The sequence below is a fragment of the Vanessa tameamea genome, chromosome 11 (genome assembly GCF_037043105.1).
Source record: "Vanessa tameamea isolate UH-Manoa-2023 chromosome 11, ilVanTame1 primary haplotype, whole genome shotgun sequence".
Lineage (NCBI taxonomy): Eukaryota > Metazoa > Arthropoda > Insecta > Lepidoptera > Nymphalidae > Vanessa > Vanessa tameamea.
The window spans coordinates 11,583,465-11,609,999 of NC_087319.1; the positions used below are offsets into that span (position 1 = coordinate 11,583,465).

General features: G+C 32.3%; 1 protein-coding gene across 2 annotated transcripts in view; it reads right to left on the minus strand.

Annotated features, from left to right (window-relative positions):
- LOC113392160 (blood vessel epicardial substance) overlaps window positions 1–26,535 on the minus strand; it is a 52,003-nt gene that overhangs the window by 4,273 nt on the left and 21,195 nt on the right. For both annotated transcript variants that reach the window (XM_064216289.1, XM_064216290.1), the window contains exons 2-5: window positions 21,075–21,232; window positions 4,687–4,789; window positions 4,381–4,521; window positions 2,555–2,690 (exon numbers count right to left, since the gene is read on the minus strand). In XM_064216289.1, the coding sequence (XP_064072359.1) occupies window positions 2,555–2,690; window positions 4,381–4,521; window positions 4,687–4,789; window positions 21,075–21,232 (538 nt within the window). The remainder of the gene's footprint in view (window positions 1–2,554; window positions 2,691–4,380; window positions 4,522–4,686; window positions 4,790–21,074; window positions 21,233–26,535) is intronic.

Sequence of the window (26,535 nt, forward strand, 5' to 3'; positions counted from 1 at the left end):
ATGTTATTCTAATCTACGCCTGGCTAGTGTCTATACCGAGCTGTCACACGATGCAACATATCCTTCAGAACCTCGTCATCTTAACCAGTAAGACAATAAAAAAATATATCATTACTATTTTCTCCACGACATTTCATTGTCTTTATAAAAAAAAAATACAAACTGATATTTCTATATTTATCTATGTATCACGTGGCGTAATTTAGAACACGTGCAAAGCATATGTTACGGCATATCTTGCCCATTAGAGACGATTAATAAATTTAAAGAAATTAATGCAATTAAATAAGCCACTTGTCTTTAGTTGGTCAGGGCATTTTTTCAATTGTATATGGAATCAATTTATAATTGCAAATAAATAAGAAACATTAGGGAATAATCTGGGAATGGCTATGCGATTCTTTAACTTGAAAAGGATTTTTTTTATATACTTGACCCTTTGCCATTTTCATACGTTCTGTATGAACCTGTTATTAAATGTACCGACCCAATTGTTTAAAAATAATAATATATTTAAGCGAGGCTACAGAAAAATCATGCACATTCCAATTTTCATTTAAATAAATTATATCCTCATTTGACGACAATTATATGAAATTAACGTTATTGCGAATACGTATAACGTTATTAAAAATAGTGATAACGTTACTACGGAAACGGATTCAATGTTTATAAAATAAATAATGTTATAATATAAATTATAAAACATACTAAATTAATTTTAACTAGCGCTATATTCAATATTGAAAATATAGATAGAATCGAATACGATTTCAGTCGTATGTTTGCCTATATTTAAACTAAAAAAAAAAAGTTACAGTAATTTAACTACAAATTATTAATATATCTAAAACCACACTACTACACAAAACATGTTTAACTATGTACAAAATTCTATCAAAATATCTCTATACGCTGGTTTCATTAGCTGTAGACATCAAAAACAGACTAACATTTAATACAGTTTGTAAGCGTATTCATGCGAGTCTTGCTTTTATTGTATAACTAGCTGTTACCCGCGGCTTTGCCCGCGTAGAATATGAATATATTTACAAATTAACTTAAAATGTTACGTTAGCCCTTAGGGTAGAATATCCAGAAACGCTTAAATGCGAATCAACTCATTTTTAATCGGTAGCCTAAAAATAAAATTTCGACCTTCTAACTTCAAAATGACAGACTGCCAGACTAACCTGAATACGAAATGTTAACACCTATTTTTCCCTTTAGACTTAAAATATCTAGAAACGCTTAAATACGTCTCTATTATCATAATAGTATCTACTATTTTTAATCAGTAGCTCAAAAATAAAGTTTTCATGATTCTAACTTCAAAAATGTCAGTCTTCCAAACTATCCTATATACGAAATGTCATACTCTATTTTGGCGTGAAAGCGAGACAGACAGATAGACAGAGTTACTTTCGCATTTATAATATTAGTATGGAAGTATGGATTGTAATTTCCCTCGCTAGAGAGCTCCGATAATAACCGCGTCCGATCGCTGCTAAATTCAAAGTGCTACAGGGAGAACCGCGGCCTCCGACGCGCCTATAGCACGCTCCCGCCGCCCCGGCCGGCCGGTACCACCGCAAACGCTACGTTCCGCAATTTTTAAATCTGTAATATCCTCGAAAATATTCATTTAAATCATATGCTGTAAAGGGCCATATTGATCGATATTAAATCAACAATTTATTTAAGGTACTTCATTGGATAAGGATTAATGCTATATTGCTTAAAATCGCTTCGAAAATAAGTCATTATTTCTCGTAAAAAGTAAACGATAAAAAAATGTTTATTGTGGGTTATCTTTAAGAGATAGACATATACCATCGCGGACTTTTTTATAGACATTTTTGACGTGTACAATTCTGTAGTACATTGTTTTGATCTATCTAGTAGGGTTCAGTCAGCGTTTACAATGTAAGCGCAAAAAATGTATAAATTTACGAAATCACATTAGAAACTTTTAAAATTATCAGTGTTACTTAACTATATTGTCTATGTATTATATACAAAAACCTTCCTCTCGAATCACTCTATCTATTAAAAAAAACCGTATCAAAATCCATACAAAGGGACATACGGACAGAGAAAGCGACTTTGTTTTATACTATGTAAAGATACCCAGTTAATATTACCTGCAGTGACGTAGAAACCATAGGACATAAGCCGTATATTACCTAACGTAAACATATAATGCAGTTCGTCGTCTACTCTATTCAGTTAATCTCACTCTCTTTAAAACACTATACACGACACTGACGTTCTACTAACTATTAAATTTATCCTGTTTCAAATATTATTGCAAAAAGTTTACACACGTCTTTCCTAATAACGCGACTATTTTAATATTCGTTCGACCGGTTAGATTCATTGATATATAAAATAAAAATCTCTTATAAAATAATACATTAATTTATACCACAGGATTTGACTGAGCTAGATAATCTGTGCCATAGATAACAAAAATCTCCCATTATATATACTAACGAAAATAACACATGCATAAGGCAAATTACATTCGAATTTCAAAGAAAAACGGTTTTACCTTGCAACTGTCGATTCAACAGTGCAGTGATCCCAGGACCATCACCAGCCTTCTTCACCACGAGCATTGGCTTGTCCTCCCCCTCCTCATAACTGTTCGGAAGGTGACCATTGCTCACTGACATTGTTTCGCTCACCTGTAATGTTAGAGTATTCTAGAAGAATTTGGTAAATTACGTTATATACGAACCATGTCTATGGCTCATTAAAAATATTAACTTTTTACTAAACGGTTAACTATTTTGAGGATGTTGTGATGATTCCGCTGACATGATCCTTTAAAAATAATAAAGAATCGTTGGTATTGATACATGGTAGTCAATGTGAAGGCAACTACGATGCTGCCTAGAAAATAAATCGAAGGCTTTGTGCAAACTCGACTGTGTGAATACCATCCACTCATCAATTATTCTACCGCCAAACACCAGAATTCCATATTGTTGTGTTCCGGTTTGAAGGGTGAGTGAGCAAGTATAACTACAGGCACAAGGGACATAACATCCGAGATGTTTCCCGAGGTTGGTGGCACATTGGCGATGTAAGGACTGGGTTATATTTCTTGCGCCAGTGCCATTGTCTATGGGCGGTGGTGACCACTTACCGTCAGGTGGCCCGTCCGCCAACTTATACCATAAAAAAATGCTAGCATCAAACATCAATACTTCCCATTACTGCGTTCCGATTTAAAGAATGGAGAGAAGAAAGAGGAGAAAGAGAAGAATCCAGAATAATTACATATAAATGGGACATGCTAGAAAAATCAGATGCAATGGTCGGCGACGCATTGACTATATACGGTGCGGTTTATACTTCCATGTGACGACAATTGTCTTCCTCATCTCATCTCATCTCTCAGCCGAAGGACGTCCACTGCTGGACATAGGTCTCCCCCAAAGATAATTAATAATTAATTATAATATTGTGTTCATTAGTAGCAATTAACTATCGCATTTGTGGAAATTTTGACTAATTTACAAGTGTGCCAATAAAATAATATAAAATATTTGACAACACTATAATATTTAAGCTCGTGACTAGTTACCACGCGATATTAACAATATGCAAAGAGCCTTTCAAGGCGTTTCGTATGTGGGCCGCGACACAAATAAATAATTGCTTTATTGGATACGATCAATGTAAGTAACAAATGAGAAAAACGAAAGTACTAATTCATCCAATCATGCTGAATCGAATCGTCGTGAAAACTGTTGGATAAGAAATAATTATTCAATATTATTCGAAGATAATTGATTATGTGTGTTCAATCGTATCTAAACATGCAACTTCCTTTACAGTTTTTGCCAATAGGAAGTCTAGGAAGTGCAGTCTCATAGCTGATTTTAATGCAGACGAACATAATAACAAGCGGTCCAAAATCATCGATAAAATATGGCGAGAAGAGAGTTAGCCATCAACAACAGCAGCTAGCTCCAAAAATATCAAATCCAAACGTTTTTGGTACTCAAAATAAACATACTAGACGTGTCCAAAAGTTTGTGAAGTTTTTCTTTGCCTTAAAATGGGTCGAAATAGTCTCTTAGTATACACGTTAACTATGACGTCATAGGGTTGAAACGCAGAACATAAAGTTTTAATATTTTCTTAATTACGATGGCACCAAGTATTCCTACCTCAACCTTTTCCCTTCATTAACCGAAATTAAGACCACCCTCGAAATTCATACAAAATATTAGAAAAAAAAACTAGTAATTATAATATTAGTAGTTTAATATAGATATATATCTTACTGTTCAAAGTCATATTATTTACAATGCGCATACTAAATCATTCGAGTACTTTTTGAAACATTTTCATCAAATAACTAACCTGCATCAGTTTATGAACGACGTCTCGACCGAGTATGTGATCGAAGACCGCCTGCAGGAAGGCGTCTGACATGATAGAAAGCTTGAGTTTGTCGCGATGCCACACTAGGACTCGTGATTCTTCCATTGCCATTATTGATACCTGAAAATATTACACGTTTTGTCCATTGTTAAACAGACCAGTAATTTTCGCCCAATTCCATTTATATTTAGAGAAACATAAATAAATCCGGAATATTTTACAACGTTCTCATCATGTGCATCGTATCAAAAAAACTGAGATTAAATACGAATCCGTAATAAATACCTGGAAGTACTCATCCGTTGAGACACCGAACCACTCCGGCGAGTCCAGAAAGTGGTGAGGAAAGACAATGTGAAGAGCGCGCTGATTCTGCGACACTACAAGCCTGGAAAAATAATAATAAACAAATGAAACGCTTCTTCACTTCCAAGAAATAATTACTGACGATAAATCTAACGTAAGACGACTTAAGCACTAATACAATAAACATTTTATCAAAACTATGGAACGAAAAATAAAACTAATCGCAATATTCGTTTTTCAAATTTTTATTTAACACGTCCATTTTATTATAGTGTTTATACGTGTCCAAACAGCCATTTATTATATGCAGCATTATTCGAACGTCTTAGTACTACTATTAAGAGAAATGTAGCCAAGTCCATTAAGTTTGAAGTTCACACATGCAACGGAGAACACATCTTGGACAAAACATTAAATCCCTTTCACGATGTAGGCTAAAGGGTGAACCAACAATGGAGCAAACAAAACGAGAACAAACTAATGTAAAGTTTAATAAACGCGGTAAGACTGGGTTAATTAGAACAAGCACGGGACAAAACGAAAGGTCGCGGAAATAAGAACAAAAAAAAAAAAAATTCTAACATAACCTTTTAAATGGTACGCGATTATTTACATAGGATTTTCAGAACATGTTTTTTATTTGGTCTAGTGAATATATCGCGAGGTCAATATGTCGCTTTGAATACATTCTGCTGCAGTGGTTACACTATGGTTTTATACTTGTATCAGACGAATGATTTAATATCAAAACCTCATGAACATTTGCGATATATTCTTGATAGGAACAATTTAAATACTTAATGCTATACTAAATTGTAGATTTAGTTTAGTAGTTTAGAATAAACTTAGGTAAACCTATAGCGAGACTAAAGACGTCAAAGTCGAGCAATTTCATTATATTCTTCCATTTACAACGGTCACGTATATAAGGTTGTACTCGTGTCAAATAACAGGGTTTAGATGCATCATTAACTCCCGTATCGTATTATCATAACCTTTACTCATCTATTGTAAGCTGCGATCGTGAAGGTTACGCCCTAATGGATTCCCAAGGCTCGTAACCTAAAACGTTTACATCTTGAAAGCTTTTAAAAGAAAGTGAGCCACTTGGATTTGAAAACGTTCGTACATTATTTGAAGCGTAACAAAATAATGACGTGACTTACGTAAAAACAGAATTTATAAGTGAATCAATCAATTTCGGCGAAAGTTTCGAGATGAAAACGAATACTTCATTTTATAGGAAACAGATACAATTGCCGAGTTTGATCGGACGTCTCGTGACGCGAAATGAAGTTTATTTTAGTCCAAAACACGCTATACAGAAACTTTTAAGACGTTTTTAATTATATTCTATTTTGTGATTAAATTTTTGAAATCATTCAATTCAGCAAATGATAGAAGTTAGACGATGCGAAAATACTAAATTCAAACATCGGTTTAGCTTTATGAAGGAAAGTCAGAATATTAAGTTAGAATTAGTAAAAACCTTATAGTGGAATAAGAATCACATCGGCGATTCATTATCATTACAAAAATAATGGTGTAAACCACTCGTTCGAAAATCGTTTGTATTCGTCGAATAACGTTCGACAACACTGATTTTAACCTCATATTTTTAGTGAAATAACTCTTAAATACGGATAAAACACATTAACATTAATTATACATAATATCTTTAAAGATAAATGAGAACTGTTGGACGGCAAAATCTCGTGGAAAAAGAAACTCTGGCAACCTGTCAAATCTAGCCTAGCGTGTAACAACAGACCTTGGCCCAGGCGACAAACTGCTGGAAAAGAGGCAATTTGTGCATTACATAAAACGTTTCATAACAATTTCATGTAAATTTATGTATATAGGTGACTACGTATTTCATTTGAGAAGAATGGCGAAGAATAATATGCGGAGAATACATTCCGAACCGTTGATAGCTTTACATTCAGTTCAATCTTGTAACAGGATGATTACAAATTCCTTATAAGAAACTAATTTATTAAATAATAATTTAAAAACAGTTTAATGATGAAATGATTAATTATATCTTATTAACAAGAATACGGCAAGCAAATTGACCACCTGATGTGGAGAGGTCACCTCTACCCTTGACATTGCTATGAGCGTAGGGCATATAGGGCATACAATCCTGACTTAGATCATACATTGCAACTTAAAAACGTGAGATTAAAAATGAATAATAACATTACAAAAGGTAAATTTCAGATAAATTGTGTTAGCAGCACTTAACCTTTTCTAATGAAAATTAATCTAATCTACTCGTCTTATATATCAACATTGTTTAGCGGGGATGCCGTTTCATCTTTCAAATGTCAAATCAGTGATATCAGAGAGTAATTAAATACTAAACAGGCATTGAATAATATTAATAAGTTAGGCCGATTGGTAGTCTGTATATCTTGTTCAACAATCGTAATAATTTTATACAATTTTTTTGTATCATTTTATATTTTTCGATTGTTTATATCTTTAACCTGATATCTGGTCTGTCTAGACCTATAAAAGCTGATTAAGCGGCTTCTCACGTATTTGTTACGCGTTTTATTTCTAAGGTTTCATTAAAATTGAAAGCGATAACGTTCCCTTAATTTTGTATCGACTTGTTTTTACGTTTATAAAAAATATTCTACATAAAATGTTCCTTTCGATTTACGTAGCTTTATCATTACTTAAAATGAATTTATTTTGCCGTCGAAGGTAATCAAAATGTTTAAATTAAAGGTTGAGTGATTAAATGTATATTTATTGTTATAAAATAAATTAAGTGTCGTGTTACAAAAAGGTAACCGAGCAATTTAGTGTGGTATTTTCTTTTAGTTAAGACCTAAAATATTTATTTGTAATTTGTTTTAGTCAGGTAACGCGTGCTTTATATATCATGTTAATCTATAATCTTATTTTTCTGTTATTAATAATAATGACCCCGTGACCGGGTTTTGATAACGGACGACAAGCTTAACGGCTAGCGACTTGCGAATATTCTCATTTCATAGTCCGACGGGACAGAAACTCGACTTCCTAACAGGTTGTTATTGAAAATTTCTGGGCAGTAAAACCCAATAACACTTATTGAACTGAGAGTTGAAAATAGAACTCGGAATCTGTATTCACCATCACCGAGTTGAACTAAATATTGTTATATTATAGGTTTACACCGGAATCATAGAAAAAGCTCGTGATCGATATTATCCTTACTACCTTAATTTTCATACAATCTTCATAATTCAATCTTATTGTTTGTAAATTTTATTTAAACAATGACGTCATACTTTCATTTAAATATCTAACCATCGTAAAAATCAGAAGGTTCGTCGTTGTTTCCTTACAATTACTTTTATAATTGTGATATTATAGAATATTAACAACACACGAAACAGGCCCTAGTTATATAATCCGATTTTAACTTGGATGAAACCGCCCAACTCTTCTAGTTATTTAATATTAAATATTTAAAAAAAAAACAACTAGGCTACAATTGTTGTATCCTAATCGACTTCAGGGAATGAATCATCAGTCGCTTCGAATAGAGTGAGCGACGCACACGTCACTTTTGCAATGAAAACTAATTGAACGCATTTACTATTCCATTAGAGCTATTCTGTAACAACATAGTCGACACTCACCGTAGATCGTGATCGTATAATGTCAAAAACGAATATGTAACATTTATTATTCTAATTAAAACTTCTATCCACGGTTTGTTATATTTAACGAATAGATATTGTAGATTATTAACTGTAACTCTTTATGAGTTACGAGTATACGTCATACATATGGCTTCCAAACGTACCTAACGTTTTTAATTTTTTTATTTTCCACCCGCCTTAGATTGCTATTTAGAGTATACCACGGTTACAATGTGCATATTGTAACCGTATTCCAACCATCAGAGGAGAAAAGCCAAATAAACAATATTTGACAGCAATTGACGCGATATAATTGGTCGAGAGCTTGATGATTCTATGATATTCACTATGGATTTGCGGAAACATGGCGTTTGAACGTCGACGAAACTGTTACTGGAATTTTCGAAGTAACATTAAAGTTCCACTTTAATTTTATAGACGCCGATGATAATTTAAAGTGGAGGGGCGCGCCTTCGTAAGTGAAATGATTTATAACGATTTTGCAGCTTGAAGTCAGATTGATGGCGACACGACATCTGATTCGTCAAGCATAAATTAATAGTGTTATTAACAATTTGAAATATCGTTATTTCAGTGAACTATCGTTTCGTACATTTGTGAAGGACTTATACTTTTGACATCCGTGTATGAACGGAAAACTAATAAATAATAAATAAATATTGGACAACATCACATACATTACTCTGATCCCAATGTAAGTAGCTAAAGCACTTGTGCTATGGAAAATCAGAAGTATCGACGGTACCACAAACACCCAGACCCAAGACAACATAGAAAACTAATGAACTTATTCTACATCGACTCGGCCAGGAATCGAACCCTAGACCTCGGAGTGGCGTACCCATTAAAACCGGTGTACACACTACTCGACTACGGAGGTCGTCTATTCTTTTATCATAGGCGACAAATGTATGCCACGAAAGGGAAAGCGTTGGCGACGTATTTCTATTACAACCAGGCATATATAACGTACCTACTTACTATTTTTATGACAATGTTGAATAGAACCTTTAAATGTGTCCAAAACATTTTTTATGTGAAAAACCTATCAGCACGTCAAAAACATCTATTTACATTTTCCGTCATAAAAAAATTAAAATCTTAATAAACTTTATTTCACAATAATGTTTCTGTTGTTATATATATTTATCCCTTTTAAATTAGTATTGTTATCAAGCTTACTGCTTGGAAACTTTGTTGAATTGCGTTGTTATGTTTATGTATTGTTTTATGCGGTTTGTTTCCTAATAAATACTATCAGTTTCGATGTTCACGTCTGCTGGGCGTCCAATAGAGATATTTTTTTCCATAATTCCTGTTTATTCAATAATAATTATAATAGAGTCATCACGAAAGAGATTAATTTAAATTATGATTATATTTACAGTAGTTAACACCGAGTAATAAGATAACGCAATAATTATCATAAAGGTGAGGCCAAAGACATTTCAGGTCAAATGTTTGTTAGGTGAGAATACTCACGTTACGTCACTTTATTCGCATTAACGGGTAAATATTTTAAGTTAGTATATTATTACTTTTTATGTTATTTTTTTTTTTATTGTCACACAAATATACCGGACAAAGACCGTGTCATCGTATCTAATAACAAAAACGTTGTTAGTCTGAATCCGATTCACATGTTCGTCATTATTTCAGGTCATTAGGCATAATTTCAGATTACTATGTCGGGTGGTGTATCATTATATCACAATCATCGCTAATAACTAAATGTCACAAGTGACTGAGGATTGAAACAATCAGACATTCATTGCCAAGTTATTCCGAATGGAATCCTCATAAAGACGCCTACAAATGAGCAATTACTTACAGAACGTTTGCGTTCAAGATCGAAGATTAGGGGAGACCGGTTGGTTTTAGCTAAAATTGGAGTGAATCTGTTTCATAGAATGTTTTATTACATTTTATCTACATTTAGATTAAACTTGTAACTTGAAATAGTTAATCGCGAGAAGTAAAAGAGAGGCGATAAGCTGATCATAATTGTAATCTATTTTAATTTTGTGTTGTATGCAGTAATGATTCAAACAATAAATAAAATAAAATTTTGACCGCCTCATTGGTCTACTTACAACTTACAGATCGAAACCTAGCTTGATCCAAAATGAAGTTATTAGGTCAAACTTTTTAATAGTAACCCCGAAGTTTGAAAGTTAATAGCAATTACACCTCTGCTTCGGAAGCACATAAATCCGTTGGTGTAGCCCCTGAAGTAACTCCGGTCGTTGCGGACTTCTGTCCCATCGGAAAATATATGTGAGGGAATAGAGAAAACATAATTGTGTACTCTAGGATCCCATTGCGCCGTTGGTTAGTCAATAGTCTTCCTTGAAAATGGCCACTGTATCGAAATTGGAGAAGGACCTAAATAGTTTAAAAAAAAAATCTAAATTAAAATCTACATCAAATCTACATTTATTAATTTAATTAAAAAACATGTCGTACGTATTGGAATTTGAGAAACATAAATTGCTAAGCCTTTTGAACAATTTATTTCCTTTTAAAAACACTCCACAAACAATAGACTCGTTCGCAGGTCTAATAAAAAGATCAAAAGCTTCGTTGAGTTCATTAGAGAGGCTAAAAGGAAAAGGTGCGGTCGAATTGCACCAAAAACGAGTGTCAATATCCAAGGTGATAGAATGTACGCGATATTGAATATGACTGCATATTGAATTAAAACGTATCAGTAACAGAGAGCTGATAAATTAAAGTTTATTTATTCACGTCACGACATTTGTTTAGGGGAATCATTTTGTGATCCTGCATAGCTCACAAGGATTCCCTGTACCGACATACCTGTGTCCTTTTTTTGTGTTTTGTTGTTGTGTGCTTTATAAACTATGTATAACGTATATAATCATTAACATGATAGTAAGAAACGAATTGAATTATATATATATAATCGTAGAAAAATATAATTTCGATCGAAGCTCAAGAAATAATAAGGTACTTTGCGGATGTTCTTTTTTATTATTTTGAATTGTCTTTTGTACTCCAATAATCTTCAACACCATAGATCAACTCATCATTCATTTTTTTGAACTAAACAGTTTACATAAATTTTTAATAGCATTAGTTTATTTGAATATTGCCTTACAACAACAAAGAATTTCGTTGTCTTCTCCACAAAAAAATAGAAGTAATAGAAATAAACATGCAATAAACCCTCAAAATTTCCCACTGCTGGGCTAAGGCCTCCTCTCCCTTTGAGGAGAAGGAGCATTTTTGGAGCATATTTTACCACGCTGCTCCAATGCGGGTTGGTGGAATACAAGTATGGCAGAATTCCGTTGAAATTAGACACATGCAGGTTTCCTCAATGCCAAACGCTAGCGCGATTTAATTTCGGTACAGTGATATCTATTATTTAAATAATAAAACATTAGATATGACTTGTAAATAAATACTTTTTGCACAGATCTATCTGACGTTGTATTTAAAAACTAACACCTTATGACACTGATTGAACTATACCGATTATACACATATTAAGTATGTATGGAGTTGCTACTTATAGAAAAGGCAAATTAAGGATTATTATATAAGTAAAGTACATTGTATTACTGTAATTATTTTAAGATACCTAGGAACTCGTTTGTACAAATTGTATTAAATTTTAATATTCATAAAAATATACATCACATAAGAATTACACGAAAATATATATGTATTATATATATCATCAAAACACATTTAAAAGCGAGAAACTATTTAAAAACTTACATTGATTTAAACCAATGAATAATTTTAATTACCATCGGGTAAACGACTTAAGCTGGTCGTTGGTGTGTTAGATTTTAGTCTCAGATCATAAACAAAGCTCTTCAAAAACAATGATTCGCCTTAAAATGTTACGAATATCTCGACTTTTTCATTCAATTAATCCAAATGTTATAGAGTGTTAAATTTTATAGAGTGTTAAATTAGCAGACTGAAACGGGACTGGCAGCGAGCTGGTCACGTATGGCTGTTAGAGCATACGACTCCTAGAATGGAAAAGAAAACGCAGCGTACGACGTCCTTCAGCCATCTCGACCAATCATCTGAAGATGGCGCGACCTTACTGGGTGCGGAAAGAACCTGGTTTCACCGCCTTCCGGGTCCAGCGCTTTGGCCCAATTTGGTAAAAGCCTATGTTGAGCTGTGGAATGCGTTTGGCTGATGATGTTGATGACAAATTCTAATATTAATTCTTTAATATTATAAAAATAAGCAAACTAATACAGTAACATCTTGTGACAATTAGCGTTTGAACATAGTAATTAATTTAAACTTAAAGATTATTGAAGACACATAAAAACAACAAAATAAACACGGACCCTTTAAAAAGCAACAGTCAAAAAGCTTCCAAAGACTTATGAATTCAAGATCTGACCTAATTTTTAAAGTGATCAAAAACACAGCTTCCATTTCAAGTAATATGAGAACATTCTTCATTAAGACTTCAAATGTCACTTCTACGCTGTTACAAAGACATCTTTTAAGATGAGTGCTTTAACGGCCTCCCATTTATAGACATGCATCTTTAGCTATTTCATCACGACCATTGCTTTGTAGTGGTGCTATTTATATCAGCTGATGTTTATAAATGTCATAATTTATTTCAATCAAAACGAAAAAAATTCAGTACCACTGTATCACCAAAGGTAAAACAGGAACCCGTAAATCATCAATCAATGTCAAGAAATCATACTTGATATGTAAATTAAGTTTAGTTTGCCTTTGATATAAAATCGTTAGAGAAAAAAGTTCTGTATCAAACACACCCTAATATACAACATAATGTACTCACTTAATTTAATTTATACACGTGTTATGTGTCTGTTGACGACTAAATAAACAATGTTTACAAATTTTGAAAAAAGACAATTTTAAATTTAGAAACCAACTTCAAACATGTTCTTAAATAAGCAATCTCTAATCAACTAAAAAATAACATTATATCATATATATATACATCAACTAAAAAATAACATTAATGTAACTTCAATTACATACGTCAAAACCATTGCGAGGTGCTTGATATCAATTGTTCTGATTTATTACTAACTTTCATAAAATTAATAAATTCACTTAAATGTCAATATTTAACCTTCTTTTAAATAAATAAAATAATTCATAATTAAAAAAAAAAGGTTAAGTAACAATTTTATTAAGTAAGCAAAGCGACACACCACGGTTTAATACAGACAACATTTAAGTTAATAATATTATAATGAAATGTCATTGAATGAAACTTTAAAAAAAAGCATATTTTTTTGTTTTCGACTTCACTGCATGCTCTTGACATAATTATTAAAAACACGTTTTCATGTCCGATATAATATATAATTGTATATATCAAATACAAATCTGTCAATCTTATCTTTTCGTTATGTTTACCTTTCGAAAAGCAACTTCACCGTTTTAACGACTCTTCTATTTCTATCGATCTGAGAATGGGGGGGGGGGCATAATTAATTTCAAATTCCACTTACAACCGCTCTTTGGATACGTCTAGGAATTAATTATGCAAATTCAGCCTACAACATGGATTTTAATGAGAGGAAATCACCGATGCACTTCACGGTGCTACGAAAATTACTGATATCGGCTACAAATAACGATAAACCTTTTTAATTACCTTTAATTAGTTATGCCGATGTCTCCGAATCATAATACTTTTAATATTGCAAATTAATCATTAACTATTTGTTTATTTAAGATCCTTATTGACCTCATCAACACATTGCACATTTGGAACTTAAGGCGAATTATTCTCTACCAGTCAACCGAAAGCGTTACTTTTAAAATATTATAATACTCCAAAGTATTAATACCATTATTTTTGGTCCAAAAATCTCAAAGAAAAAAATCTTGTCAGAGTACAGTTACGTTCATTTATGAGTTGAGTGAGTTGTCTGTCCATGAATTAACCATGACCTTATTACATTTACGTTTTACTTAACCTCAAAATACAATACAAACTTTTATATGTTATTGTATAAAATATAATTTTTAATTTATAAATATTCAGAAGGTGGACTGGCAAATGAGCCACCTTAGGGTAAGTGGCTACTACCGCCCGTAAACATTAGCGCTGTAGGAAATATCAACCATTCCTTACATCGCCAATACGATACGAACCTTGAGAACCAAGAATTTCTCTTATAGGCATATATATATAGCCTATAATTACGTTGGCTTACTCACCCCTCAAACCGGAACACAACAATACTAAGCAATGCTGTTTAGTATTACATAAACTATATCTGTTCAAATTTTCCATTTCAAATTAAGATTATTATTATTATTACAGATATAGCACATCAAAGCACATCAACTATAGAGATAACATCAAATTTTAGTAGATTACTTCGCAGTAATCACAATAAAACTAGCATTTAGTAAATTTAAAGATATAGGTAGGTAGGTAGGTATAGGATCCAACTACGAGACTGAAAAGTTTTAACAGTAGGTTAATCACAAGGCAGTGCTTAGTCTTAGGTCGAGACACTGTCATACTATGTATATCTGTATGTTATGGTTACGGTTCTGTTAACGTCAATATGATGTCTTTCCTGATTTCAATCAACGCGACCGTTCTCAACAGGTACTAGCCAAATGCACAAGTGTTGTGATAATGTAGGTACCCACAAAGGTGTAATCTCTATTCCCTCACTCTTGTAATCCTAAGGGTCGGCAATCGACAAGACAGTAGAGGTCTGCGGAAAGAGACAGAAACTTGATGTACGTGCTTTCCAAAGCATAGAACTGTACGATCAACTTATAACCCTATGGCTGCTACTAAAAATTGACAGAAAACAGAAATAACTTTTTTCCGTGTCCAAACCCAAGAAAGTCTGTGGTCTTATACACTTACCAACAGACGAACGAAGCAAGGCCTCAATGTATGAGTTATGTATGTATAGACAAAAAATGACATATATGATGACCACATAATGTTGTAGTCTGGTTATAAAAACAACTCGATCGCAACACAAGGTCCCTGTAACAGGCCGGTCCTTACGTAATGCAGCCTACGAGTACGAGTTACACAGAAGGCGTGTTACTTTTGCTTTCAACTGGATTTCATTCACAAAAACTTGCGCAGCGTCTTTTTCACTTAGCGGGAGTGTTTATAAAGTAATTATTACGAAACGAAGAACATATTTTTTATGGTAATCATTCGTTGTTTACAAAACGAATATTTTTCCCAGTTAATATTAGTTTTTGCGAAATTATAATTTTCTATAAGTAAAATGTTGCTTTTTTTAAAGTTTTTATTAGTTATAATTAAGAACGATTACGTTGACTAACGTAAGAGTTAATATGCTCTTTCGTTGAAGAATTCAAAATTAGCTTTTATTTAAGACATGTGCAAAAGCGAACTGTGAACTTCGTCGTCAAACGCTGGACATCGGACTACATTCTATAATACTTGTCAAGACAAATCAATAAACTCAAATACGACGGAAATATGTTGAGGAGTTCCTTGTACCACCTCACGGTCCCACCAGGTGCCCTTGTATTAATTATTGCATTGTCACTGAATTTAAATTGTTGGTAGGAACTGGTACAAAAATCCGTTACAAGGTCCGTTAATAAAAGACAAATAAATATTTAAACACAAGAAACATGAAGAACTACATCTAAGTGCAAATAACCAATAAATCTGTCAATCATCACATAGCGGTTCCGCTGGTGGGTCTTAAACGTTAAACAAGATCGATGTACCGTTAATTGGTATAACACGACAACTTGACAGGCAAAAATACTGCAACCAACATTAATCATGGGAAGTATCCCTTATAAGTGAAATGCACCGTTTTAACGAGCGAACGAGCGCAGTTCCTGATCTTCCTGCAACGGAGTCGGTGAAATAAAAGTTTTTGTCTTCGTTCAGACTTCAGACATTTATGAGTTACAGATGCGTTCTGTTAACATTTGTACAAATAAAAAGGATAACCGTTTTATTTGTTATGTTAACGACGATTTCCCGTTCGACAAACTCTCTCCGTTTAGTATCAATGTTTTTGTTATTTTTGCTTTGTTTAAGATATTGGTTACAGGAGACTGACTAACTTTACTTTGTTAATGACTAAATATTTTTAATATCAAATGTAAAAAAAAACAAACAACAATTTAAAACTTGTTGAGATTCTTTAAATCCGTTTAAAAAATTAACCCAACCCCTGATACAGTTACTGTCAATTATGAGATTAATTATTATGAAACACAAAAGCTTATGAAAACTCAGGATTGCTTGTAGGCTTTAAGATTCAACCATTCTAGCCATGGCTATGTCGACTCTAAGGTGTGTTAGACCTGAAAATTAGTTCCAATTCTCGAGGCATGTGTGAGCCAATTAGAACAATCCTCGATGATAACCAAATGCATCAGTTATATAGAAGGACATCATAACAGAGACGGAATATATATTATATTGATTGCATTTTGTCATTTGAACGTGACGATAAAATTTTATCGTTTGTTCGTATTCGCATTCACGCATCGTTCGTCCGATTGGGAAACTTGGTACAGTTGTTGGCAATACGTGAAAATTTCAGGCTTAGTACGTTATACACACATAGAAAAATGGTGCGTTTGTTCATACGAATAATCGTCAACATAATTCTTCATACATAAATCACTGCAAAGTTTTAGCATTAGCTTGTAGTTTGTAAGATCACCAGTGTAAAAATTCTGTAACATATAACGTCATCTCCCTGATAGTTAAACAGGAAGAGTAAACATCATCTAATCTTCAAACAAATTAAATTATGCACACATTGGCCATGTTAGGTCAATGACATCATAGCAATCTTTACCGAGTCTGGGTGCGAACTTATTCCTTGCTCTAGCGCGTCCGATCAATTCAACCTAATTTAATTATTGCAGGCAATTTATGTCAAAAGTCTAATTGAGACGTTTGTATTTTATTATACACTAGCAACTCCGCTTGACTTTATTCGCGTCAAGCTTAACTGCTCTGGTTCGTAGTGTAATTTTTCAGTCTAAATTTTACTCCGAAAATGGGCGAAAATGTGTCACGCAAAAAAAATTTAATCAGATAAAAAATACCCTGCGATTAGCGCGATCAAACAAAAATACTTTTCAACTTTATATATTAATACAGGTAAGGTAAATAGCAATAAGCAAATTATTCTTTTGTGGTATGGCATTTACCCCAGGATCACAGACGCAAACGTTTAGATCGCAAAAAAAGTTAAGGACTGAACAATTGTCTGTAAATTAGTTGAAAATATGCTACTTTTTATATCTCTTGAGGGATAATTTTGGTTAAACTTGTCATCCTGTAACCTGTTGTCATATGATAACTTTTGGGAATAGAACGATCATCAACAGTGGCAAAATATAATCCCGGAGTAAACTTATCGGTACTTTCCAAGTCAGATAGACCTATATTTTAAACAATCAATAAGCAAGTGTAATTCTTCTAAATTGTATAAAGATGTTGCTTTAATATTTGACTTTACTTTAACTTCTTTATAAAAGTGCTAATTTGAATACAATGTCTTTTTTTGTTGTTATTATTGTTTATGGGTTTCGACAAAGACGTAATTTATTATTGAGTACCTAAATTTAACATTTAACAAAATAATACAGAAACTCTTCACAAGTACCAAGATATTTTAAGACGATGGTATTTGATAAAGTATGGAACGATCCGAGTTGAGCTCACATGAGCGAAAGGGTTTATTTGCAAGTGATCGACACTCACTCCCAGATGTTGTTCTTAGAAACGTGAATCAGACGCAAACTGCGTGCTCTCAGCTCAGTTAATTGGAAACGATAAGAATTCGAATGATTTATCATTGTACAAGAAAACTGTATGAGTAACAATGATCGGCTACATATTTTTAAATTGTTTCTTTGTTTGTTACTTATCTTTGAAATTTATTTATAAATATTCCCAAGTGTTTTAATTTTGGAAATTGTTTTCGGCGTCATTAATAAATGTTGTTGATGATAACTCCTACATTCCACCACCACCAACGCCAAGCAGCGATACTCTGCATTGTTGTATTTCAGTTTGAAGTTACATGGTAACAAAGGACATAATTATTGGTAGGTAACAAAGGACATTGGCCACAAAAGTGCTCGTGGAAGCCTATTCGAATGAAATATATTTTGATTTGATTTGATTGGCGATGTAATAAATGATTAATTTTTCTTACAGCGCCAATGTCTATGAATGGTATGAAGTGATCACCACTTATCATCTACTACCTATACCATAAAAATATCATAAACATCATTCAATGCTCTCGTTCCATTTATATTGAGGGTCGGCGAAATGTAAACTGATAGAACAAAGGATAAGTAAATTTATAATATCGTTATTGATTCCAGTTATAAAATAACGGGGAAAAAAATCCGGACACTCTTCGACAATAAACTTAAGTGAAACCGGAATAGCTAATAATAATAATAATGTTACCTATGAATATTAAAACGACACCAACATTCTTGTACACAAATATTTTTTATTATATTTACATAGAATGTCTCTATCATACAATTATACGCGTTTTATGGGCTAATTAATCCGGTTTCAGTTTTAATTACGATATTATTGGATTAATAATTGCATGCTTCGACACCCTTTTTAGTGTTAAAATGTTTTCAATGTAACACTATAATTTAATTGTAGTTTAATTTGTAAAGTAACACGTGTTTTTACAAGACTTGATTTTATTGCGTTCTTAATTTGAATCAATTTCAGTGGAAAGAAAAACAGAAAAGCTAAAGCGCCAAAATTGAATTTTGGAAAATGTTGATCACATTTTCCAAAATTCAATTTTGGCAATTTTAGCAAAAAATATAAATTTCATTTCCAAAATATGCTTTAGCTTAGCTTGAGCGTTTCTTCCTTTCCACTGATGACTAATGGCGATAATGCCCTCTTGACCGATTTTCTTTTCTTTCCGATTTTCTTGATTTTCTTGATCCAATGAAACAGCAAATCGATATACGTCTAAAGGACGCAAGTGTTAATACTGCTAAGTTCCAAACTCTCAGCTGTTACCGAGAATTTTCCAACTGAAAAATCCAATAAGTTTTACTACTTACATATAGACAAGAAGAACTTAAAAACCCTAGTGGAAAGTGGACCTCTTACTATAAGCGTCAAGGATGGAAACTTGAGTAGTAATATCCGTAAATACACAATTAACAAGAGAACTTTACACTAAACAATAGGAAACTAAAATTCTCGAAGTAGTACTTCATGAACCTTTCTATTGTGCTAGGAACTTAGAGGGTCCTTAGTCTATTGTGTGTGATTTAATAATGGCGAAACTGTCTAGGTGGGGACCAGTCCTTTATTTGTTTACCTCATATTTATATTTTTTGTTGCTGTTTTGAAGATTAGTTGGTGATCAGATTTTTAAATATCTCAGTGATTACCAAAGATTTCCTTTCATTTTGTGAAGGTTTGGAGCTTAATTTACCGCGTACCTCTAAAGTGGGTAAGTGGATATAAATGTGGCATGATTTCAGTGACATTCAGAACATACCGACTTCCTCTGGATGTCTATCTGCCGATCTATTTGCCGATCACGAGATGAATTACATACACAAATTAAGCACATGAAAATTCAGTGGTGCCTGCCTGGGTTTGAACCCGAGTTTGAATTTATGAAATGGCAAAGTTAAAAATGTCTGCGGAATTTTATTGAAGAAACGGATTGCCCCAAGGATTTATTGACTTTGTGGATTCGAAAACTTGACGTTATAAGCTTATCCTTATTTCCTGTGCACATACAACGATTATTAACATTGATTTTATCAAAGTGATCATGTTACTGTGAATATACATAATATTGTTGTAAATATATTGTGACGCAACAGTGAATATTCCTACTTTGTTAAAAACATCCCGAAGAGAGTCTCTATCTCCAAGATTATAAATAGACCGGATTGTTCTCTTTTGTAAAATAAAAACAGATTCAATATCTGCAGTGTTACCCCAAAGTAATATGACTTAATACTGTGAAAATAACCAAAGTATTCTAGACGAGCGGTATCAATATCAGTTAGTTGTCTAACTTTTTTAACCGCGAAATCTGCGGAGCTGAGTCTTCCTGTCAGGGACGATAAATGAGGACTCCACTGAACTTTGGAATCCAATGCTATTCCTAAAAACACCATAGTATCGCCTACATCGAGACGGCCACCGTATAAAGATATATTATAATTTTGCTTTCTAACATTGGGTAGGGTAAAAACTACAAATTTTGTTTTTTGAGCATTCAAAACTAAATTTTTTATAGTCATAGTCAGTTTTTTCTTGTCGATCTTAAAAATCAGTGAAGTATCGTCAGCAAACAACACTATATTATAAATACCTTTAACATAGAAAGGAAGAACATTTATATATACTAGAAATAGAAAAGGACCCAAAATTGATCCTTGTGGAACACCCATTTTTAAAGATTTTGGGTCCGTAGTAATCCGTAAATTACAAGAAATAGTGAATATTCAAATTACTCCTTATAATTATAGTTACACCTTAGGCAATTTTATAGCTGATGACTAACGGCCTTTAATTTTGTTTAACGGGTACTTGGTTAAACACTAATTTCTCTCTTTTTGTCATGATGATTTAAAATTCAAAGGAAGAAGACAAAGCATTGTTTAACACCTACTCCCTTAATAATAAAATTTACTTACTTTCCAGACAGCACTAAAGATAGGCTGTCCACCTTCGTGACCTTCTCGTGCGCGTACAGCTCGTGGCACTTCAGATGCCTCACGTTGCGCATACACATCAAGACGCGCCTGAACTGACGTCTGGACACCCGCAGTGGTTTAAACAATGCTATGTACACCTGGAGACGAAAAGCGATAATTAGTTACAAAGATATATTATTACGTTTTGGGTAATGTCTGGGAAGGTAGAGTTTTGTAGCTAACTGCCCGATGAGTTCGTTTTTTGCATTTTATTTTTATCAAAAGGTATGTTTATTTAAGGATTGACCTAACTACTATACTAAAGTAACTCAAGATCATTTCCACCCAATCAGCACCTATTACCTAAACTGACGGTCACTTGTCATGTTCGACTTGTATGATATTGATAAGTTGTCTATGGTATTATTTAATGTCCTAAAATTATGCACGAAGAGGAGGGTGTATCCGATGATAAATAGGGTTCGTTCGCCGTCATATATTTACTATAAACAAAATGTAAGTTGCAACTCCACGCAGAACAGGCTTTGCGTAGTGTTGGCTCATTGGATGGTTAATAAATAAAGTTTTTGTTTTTTTTTTGTATGATAAATGACAGTGAAAGAAAATGAAAATAAAAAACAATATAGGAATATTATATTATCTTTTAAAAATATGTTTAGATTAGGAAACTGGTCATCAAGCGACGATTTTATTATCGCCTGCTTAGATAAGTTAGACACGAACTAACGATGTGATTATATTTAACGAAGAAAATACTTATATTGAATAAAATTGTTTCTATAGTTCTGTTTGTGTTCTGTTCTGGATTCAATTAAACTTGCATATCTATAACTACTCAACTCTGGTACGTTTCACGGCAAAACCACTGAGCCAAATTTGATTAAAATCGGTATGAAGCTTGAACTCCAAGGAAGGACATAGCCAACTTTGCCCGTATTAGTTTGGCTGTAAAAGAGCAATAGACAGGCAAGCATAGTTACTTTGAATTTATAACATTAGTTTATATGATAAATTTATTTACATTTTATTGGATTACTCATAATAATTTAAAAAAGTAAACGATAACTTAAGTTCCATTTATATGTTACTCACTATTCATCCTAATAAAAATAAATATCATATTAACTTTTAACTTTATCTGTGCAAAAAAGTACAGTTTACACTTTGAAATTTGAAAAAGGAACGCTTCGAGATACAAGATATTTATACAAACGCATGACAAACACGTCGGACGTGCGGTACGATCAGCATGGCATAGCATGTACAATTTTACAGGCGAAAAGACTCATTACCTTGTTTTTATTATATGTTAAGAGGATTACAAGAGCTAATGCCCTTGAGAATCGCACGCACACACTTACAAAATCGACAAAAACGGCAAGCCCGTGAACTAATGGTTAAGCGAGGTAACGAGGTTACGCCCAAATATTCTAATAGATGGCGCCAAACCGAGCGAAGTAAGGTCAATCATAAATCTCATAAAAAATAGATAGAACAACATAATTATTTTTATTTCTTTCGATGTTAGTTAACAAATGATTATAAAATAAAACTGATTCAATTAAACTTACAATACTTTTATTTATATTTTGTATACAATAAAATAGACAGTTAGTTTTAACCTTTTTTTTTCTTTTATTTATATTATTATACCACAATTAGTTCTTATACTAAATATTAAAACATACCAATTTATAACATTTTATAAAAGTTTGATAATCTATTTATATAATAAAATCATAACTGTTCGAAATCTGTAGTCTAGTAACCGTGGGGTAACATATAGCGTAGTGTTTGTTTGTTTTATTAATATCGGTTCACAAAGAAAAAATATATATTCAATTTAAAAAAAAATAATCTAAATATTTACTAGAAAAAAATGTCGTCAAGTCGATTTGGTTGAATCATTGGTTAACTAGGTTAATCATACTAGGTTTAATCATAAATCTCATAAAAATAGATAGGATATTAGAATTATTTGTATTGCTTTTTCTGATGATGACTGTTATTCGAAAATTATTAAAAAATAAAACTGATTTAATTAAACTTAAAATATTTTTATTTATATTTGGTACTAAAAAAAAAAAACATTTAGTGTTAATTTTTTTATTAAAATCTTTTATTTAATTTCACTTGTATGTATGAATGTATGTACATATGTCCTGGAATCTTGCAATCAATATTACACCCACTTCTACTGAAGCTATGGAGCTGAAAGTTGGCACACATATTTAGTCTCGATGACAATCCACGATTCATGAATTGCTGCCATATTCAATCCAATATGGCGGACGTTACAAAAAAATTAAAATTTTTGAATTACGTACAAATGACACTTCTAAATATTCTAGTTCTCTGGTTCACAACAATTACATTTTTTTTTGTTACGACTATACTTTTTTTTTATTATTAAAATTAGTTCATACATAACTTTAATTCCTATTATAAACAAAATCGATAAAATTAAACTCTTACGCAATATAAATTAGCTTCCGTGTTATTGTTTTCGACATTCTTTATTCTGTAAAAAATAAATATATGTTAGTAATTATATTTTTATTAATGTATTTAAAAAATATGTATCTAAATATGCCCCATAGTAATTTTAATGAAAAATATCATATTGGTTCGAGTTCACGGGGATCGAATGTAGTTACTCTCAGTTGATGTTTTCCTTACTTTGACCAAATATTCTATCGTAAAATCTAAAGAATAGCTCGAAAAATCTGATTATATATCTACTTATTGCACATTTTTTCTAATAGATGTTTTCAATATTCATAATTTATAAAAAAAGAATATGTTTACTAATAAAATACTCTTACCTTTTAATATCGTTCATATGTATGTTCGGCGCTTAATTTATATAAACGTTTTTTAGTTTTCCTCACGCGTTTTACGTTATTTCCCATATTTACACAATTAAAATTTATAACAAATAATGTAACAAAAAACAAATGCCTAATTACTACTACACTATTTTAACGTAATATATTTATTTACAAGAAAGAATAATATTTATTATAAGAAAACATGAAACAATGATTTTACAATTAAAATTACAAAAAAATATCTCGTAACGTAATGATGCGGCGAAAAGATCGACACGTCTGTATAGCATCAGGCTCGGCCGGCAATGTCTGTACACGGCGTTTACGCACACATGCGTACGCATTTTGTTCGAAAATAAAAATATCTGATTTAAAAAAAAACTATTGATTTTACTAAAAAAGTGACACAGAGGTAAAGTAATATATTGCTTGTAGAAAAATCTGGCAAAAAACCAGAATTATTGAATATATATAAGTATAGTTATTATTTGTTACAATATTTTTTTAGAGGTAACTTTGTGATTTTTTTCTATCGTACCAAATTAATAACATCATGTTTTCAAAATAACAAATAACTAGCATGTATCCTGAAGATTATCATATATTTTATTCATTTGGTTTACTGCATTGGATCATATACTTTTTTGCATTATAAAACTTGCATTTAACTCATGTAGTCCCCTTAAAAATTAGATTACATTGTAAAAACTAAAAATATTAGCCGTGTGACGGACGAATATTTAAATACTTATTATCGTCATTAACCTTATTTTATTTGTTATTTAAATAAATTTAGCATATGACCCGAGAAGAACCGGTTAAGGAAAGACAACGGAATTATATATTTTTCAACAATTTACAACTTGAAGTTTTACATTTTTATTTTAAATTGCCAGGCGATCATTGAATTCCCAAGATATACCAGCATATTTCTCTAGTATAGATATTTTTATTACCATTTATTGTTTTCTCAAACTTTGTAGGTCAAAGCCACAATGAAGGTATGATGTAGGTGCAGAACGTTCTGGATACATTCCAAAACTTTGGCAGATTTGTAAGATTTGTTATTTAATCATTGATCAATTCCTATTTGGTGAGGCAATGCGGCAAAATGAATTAAATCAATTAAAGTAAGTCTATAAATATACCACAGCTGGGATTAGTTTTCTAAACGTTTTAGGAGAAAACTTAACGAGTTGGTAAATACAGATGTGGCAGATTTTTAATAACCATTTTCAGATTTGGTCGTGATGTTTTGACTTGACAAGTTTAGTTACCGACTTAAACAAACGTTTATCAAGCTCAATAAGCCGATACAAATAGTCGAAACTGGTTTACGCTGCTTAAATTAATAAAAATAATATTAAAAATAATATTTACGTTGCTTAACGGAAAACGAGTTATAAAATATAGTCACGAAAATTCTGTGGAGTTTGTCCTGATCTGCACACGCAATTTTCGTTTAAACCACTATGTCATCTCGGATCAATATAGTTCGTTATGATTTTAATCAATTAAATATACGAAACACTAACACATATTTATTTAACATTTGAGTAAACTACTTTGTTCAAGCTCGTCGGTGTAGCCCACTTATCATTTATACCAAAGAGCTATATTTAGTATTGTTATGTTCCTGTTTGAAGGGCGAGTGAGCCACCGTAACTACAGGCACATGGGGTATAAAATCTTAGTTCCCAAGGTTGGTGGCGCATTGGTGATATGAGGAACGATTATTACTTCTTAAAGTATCAATATATATGGGTAATGATGAACCCTTCCCTTAAGTTGTCCGTTTACCAGTCCGACTACTATATGACATAAAAAAGCAAATGTTTTACAATGAATTGGGCAGTAAATATGCCAAGGTTGAGGACAAATAGCGCATTCGTGACCGTAACGAAACTTAGACGTATCGACCATAAAACATAAGCAAAGTTTCTTACGAGGCGATAATGAGAGAAACAAATCGCTTGACGAATAATTACATAATAGACAAAAGTAAATTTGTTTTCCAGCAGCGGCTTCCTTCACATATGAGAGAGGGAGAAGGAGGCATATGTTAGGCACCTTTACAGGTATAGTTAACGCGTGGAAATATATCAAACATACTAACTTTATAACCGTATTTATAATATTAGTTAACATAATTAAATATTAGTTAGATAATTAACTTAGGATTTGACATTTATTTGAAACTAAAATATTTTAACAGATGTACTTTTTTATGAGAGATGCATGTTAACTTAAATAAACATTTCAATCAGACGATCTGTAAGGGATTGCCTTGAACGTGTCATTCGTTACCCATCGACCAGGATGCTGACGGTTCATTAAGAACTTTTTTAATAAACAGTACAGAAACTTTAAAGGCTATAAGAGAGCTTTGTAGTTAGACATAAGCCGTTTTAGTAACATGTAAACTTGCGTAGATTTTTAATATTTATTTAAGCATTTCAAAAGATATTTTGATTTATTATGAAGACGGTTTTCTATAACTTCTGGCCGTAATATCCTAATTCCCTTTTATAAAACGAGATTGATTGACGTTAAAGAATATAACAAATCTAACAGTAAATTCAACAGACATATACGAACTTAATCGTATT